Source organism: Propithecus coquereli, unplaced genomic scaffold, assembly GCF_000956105.1.
Source record: "Propithecus coquereli isolate 6110/MARCELLA unplaced genomic scaffold, Pcoq_1.0 Scaffold146, whole genome shotgun sequence".
Lineage (NCBI taxonomy): Eukaryota > Metazoa > Chordata > Mammalia > Primates > Indriidae > Propithecus > Propithecus coquereli.
Genome location: NW_012138969.1, coordinates 2,777,364 through 2,780,093, shown reverse-complemented (window position 1 = coordinate 2,780,093; position 2,730 = coordinate 2,777,364). Strand labels below are relative to the sequence as shown.

Genomic DNA, 2,730 nt, shown 5'->3' with positions numbered 1-2,730 from the left:
TAATGAGCACATCACATCCTCTTTCCGTGTTGCTCTGCGGACGATACTTAACTAATGGACACTCAAAGGGCTTTGTTGACAGATATTCTCCCTTAGTCCTCAGTTCTAATACTCAGTAAATAATCATTACTGTCCAAAGTCTCCTGTAAATAATCATTACTGCTTATTCCCACATATTCTATCTTCAGAGCTCATGGAGAATTGGCAGGTCAGCATCCACCTAACAGAAGCCTTGATCACTGTCACCAAAGTATCTTCTGCTGCAAGACAGAATCCTTGGTTCTCAATCAGGTCTGTTCCTCTCCTAATCTAAAACAAGTGGGGATAACTACATCCGTGGCTCGGGAAGAAAGGAGTACCTGCTGGGTCACTGAAGATTGCTAGAGCCAAGGAAGTCCAAGGAAAGCCCACGCCTGCCTGGTCAAGGGAGAGGAATAAAGCACATCCACGTTAAATGGCTCGAGGAAATATGGACACAGAGGAAAACCAGGAAAGGGGTGAAGACACCAGAATGAAAAGAAAGTGAAAGTAGAGTGTTCCTAAAGCACCGATATTCCTTTAGAGGACGGATGCTCTGGTCTACCCTGATGCATTAACAAAAGTATTTACTGGGCAAATTGGCATGAGTTCCTAATAAAACACTTTTAAAAGCTGCAGGAATGGCGAGGAAGGGATGGCTCTCTCCCCGTTTCCCTCCTTCGATCGTGTGAATGTGCCTACCTGATTTGCCCTCTGCTCGAAGTAGTTCTATATTCTTTTCATGAGGTTTTTATAATAACAAGGGGACCCAGTTAGGCACCTTTTAGGTTTAAAGATGAATATTTTTAGCGTAGGCTACCTCGCCTGGTCCTTACCGATGTGCGATGGCTTTCATGAAACAGCCCTGGGAGGGCTCACGCAAGCCTCAGGCCGGGGGAGCACACGTGTGTCCGCAGCCAGCCCGCGCGCCCTGCGTTTCAGCACCGCCGCCTCTGGAGAGCGCCTGCCGGCCGGCCGGGTCAGGGCCTCCCGCCGACCTCCCGTCCATCCCCAGCCCTCGCGCTCCCCTATTCCTTGGTTCCCTCAGTCCCAGGAAAGAGCACCTCCAACTTCTAACTTCCCCCCTATTCTTTCCTGCTCCTAAAGTGACCTCCGCGTCCCTCTCTGAGCGTCTAAACGCGCACGCCCCCGAGCCTTCGGGTCCTACCCGAGCAGCTGCGAAACCGCGTGGTTTCCCCACCCGTGGCGCGAAACCTCCAACAGGCATCGACCGATCGCCGTTCCCCTGCCCCCGCTGGACCCCGAACCAGCAGCCAGGAGCCCCCACTAGCTCCCTCTCGCTCCACGCCCCAAAGCTTCTAAGAAACAAACGCTCGACGATGCGCTCCCCTCCCCCAACACGCGCACGCACTCGCACATCCATGCACACACTCACACGCCGCAAGCCTTCCCGGTGCCATCGCCGCCCCGGCAGAGCCTCAGCCGACTCGGGCCCCGATCCGTCCACACCGGCTCGCGACGGGCCTCCCGCAGCAGCCGCCCCGCCCCCTCCCCTGCCTGGGCGGCGAGTCCCGGCGGCCGAGCCTGGGCGGACCAGGGCCCCCTCCGCATTCACTCAGTATCCACCTCGCGCGGGCAATCCACGGTCCACGGTCCCCAGCCGTCGCCCCTGGGCCGCCCCGAACCATCAGCAAAACCCCGAATCGATCTCCTCGAAGCCTCAGCCCTGTCACCGGTGTGTTGGGTGTCAGCGTGTGTCCCCGAGGCACATACACCATTTAACTCCTTCGAGCTTCCGGCCCATGCTAAACAAACAGCACGTTCACCCCAGCCGCCTCCTCCCTTCTCCGCGCCCCAACCTCTGCCCCCACCCCGGTCCTCGCCGGCCAAGCAGCCGGACCACCGCACCGCCGCACTCCAGTTCTCGAACCCCGAACCCCTACGCTCCCCAAAATGACACTCACCTCCAGCCCCCTCTCCCTCCTCCACCCCCGGCCGCCGGCCGCCCCTGCGAGCCGGGTCTGGCCCGAGCGAGCGACGCCCGGGAAACGCAGCCTGCGTCCCCTCCGCCGAGTCGGGAAGAGCAGGATGAGCCGGCGCAGCCCTCCGGAGGGGCGCGCGCCTTCCCTCTCCAGCGCCGGGAAGACGCCGGTGCCGAGGACCGGCGCGGAGCGGAAGCAGCCGCCGGGGGTGGGCGGGCGGACTCACCGAACATCTGAATGTGCCCTTTGGTGATGGGGTTGAAGCTGCCGCAGGCCAGCAAGATGACGTGGGTCTTGGTGGTCTCGGTCATGGTGCCGGTGGGTCCCTAGCGCGGGCCTAGGGGTCGCCTCGCTTTTTGTGTCTCGACGTGTCTGCAGAGGGAGAAAGGAAGGCGAGGCTCCGGCTGTGGATGCCGCGGACTCCGAGGAGCCGCTCCAGACGCAACCCGCGTCACTCCCCGCCTCCCCTTAACGCTTGCGGCGCCGGCGAGATCCGAGGCTGCTTTTGTGCTGCTCTCCTCTCTTCTCGCCTCGGTCCCCGTCTCTTCTTCCTAGCTTCTTTCGCGTCTCCCGTCCTGGTGCCCCACCCCACTCTTTCTCTGGTCCCCACCCCACTTCACTCCATCGTTCTCTCTTCCTGGAAATTTATCTAAAAGGCAAGAAGTAGCACCCAAGCCCAGAACCATGAATACTTACAGCACCATGTGAGCTCTTTCTATCTTTTGCCTCCTTCTGATTTAGTTTTCCTCCCTAACATTTTTCTGTCCCC

General features: G+C 59.3%; 1 protein-coding gene across 1 annotated transcript in view; it reads right to left on the bottom strand.

Annotated features, from left to right (window-relative positions):
• NMNAT2 (nicotinamide nucleotide adenylyltransferase 2) overlaps nucleotides 1-2,506 on the bottom strand; it is a 175,445-nt gene extending 172,939 nt beyond the window's left edge. Inside the window, exon 1 of the mRNA XM_012639977.1 lies at nucleotides 2,188-2,506. Within this exon, the coding sequence (XP_012495431.1) occupies nucleotides 2,188-2,272 (85 nt within the window). The 5' untranslated portion in view covers nucleotides 2,273-2,506. The remainder of the gene's footprint in view (nucleotides 1-2,187) is intronic.
• Nucleotides 2,507-2,730: the final 224 nt, after the last annotated feature.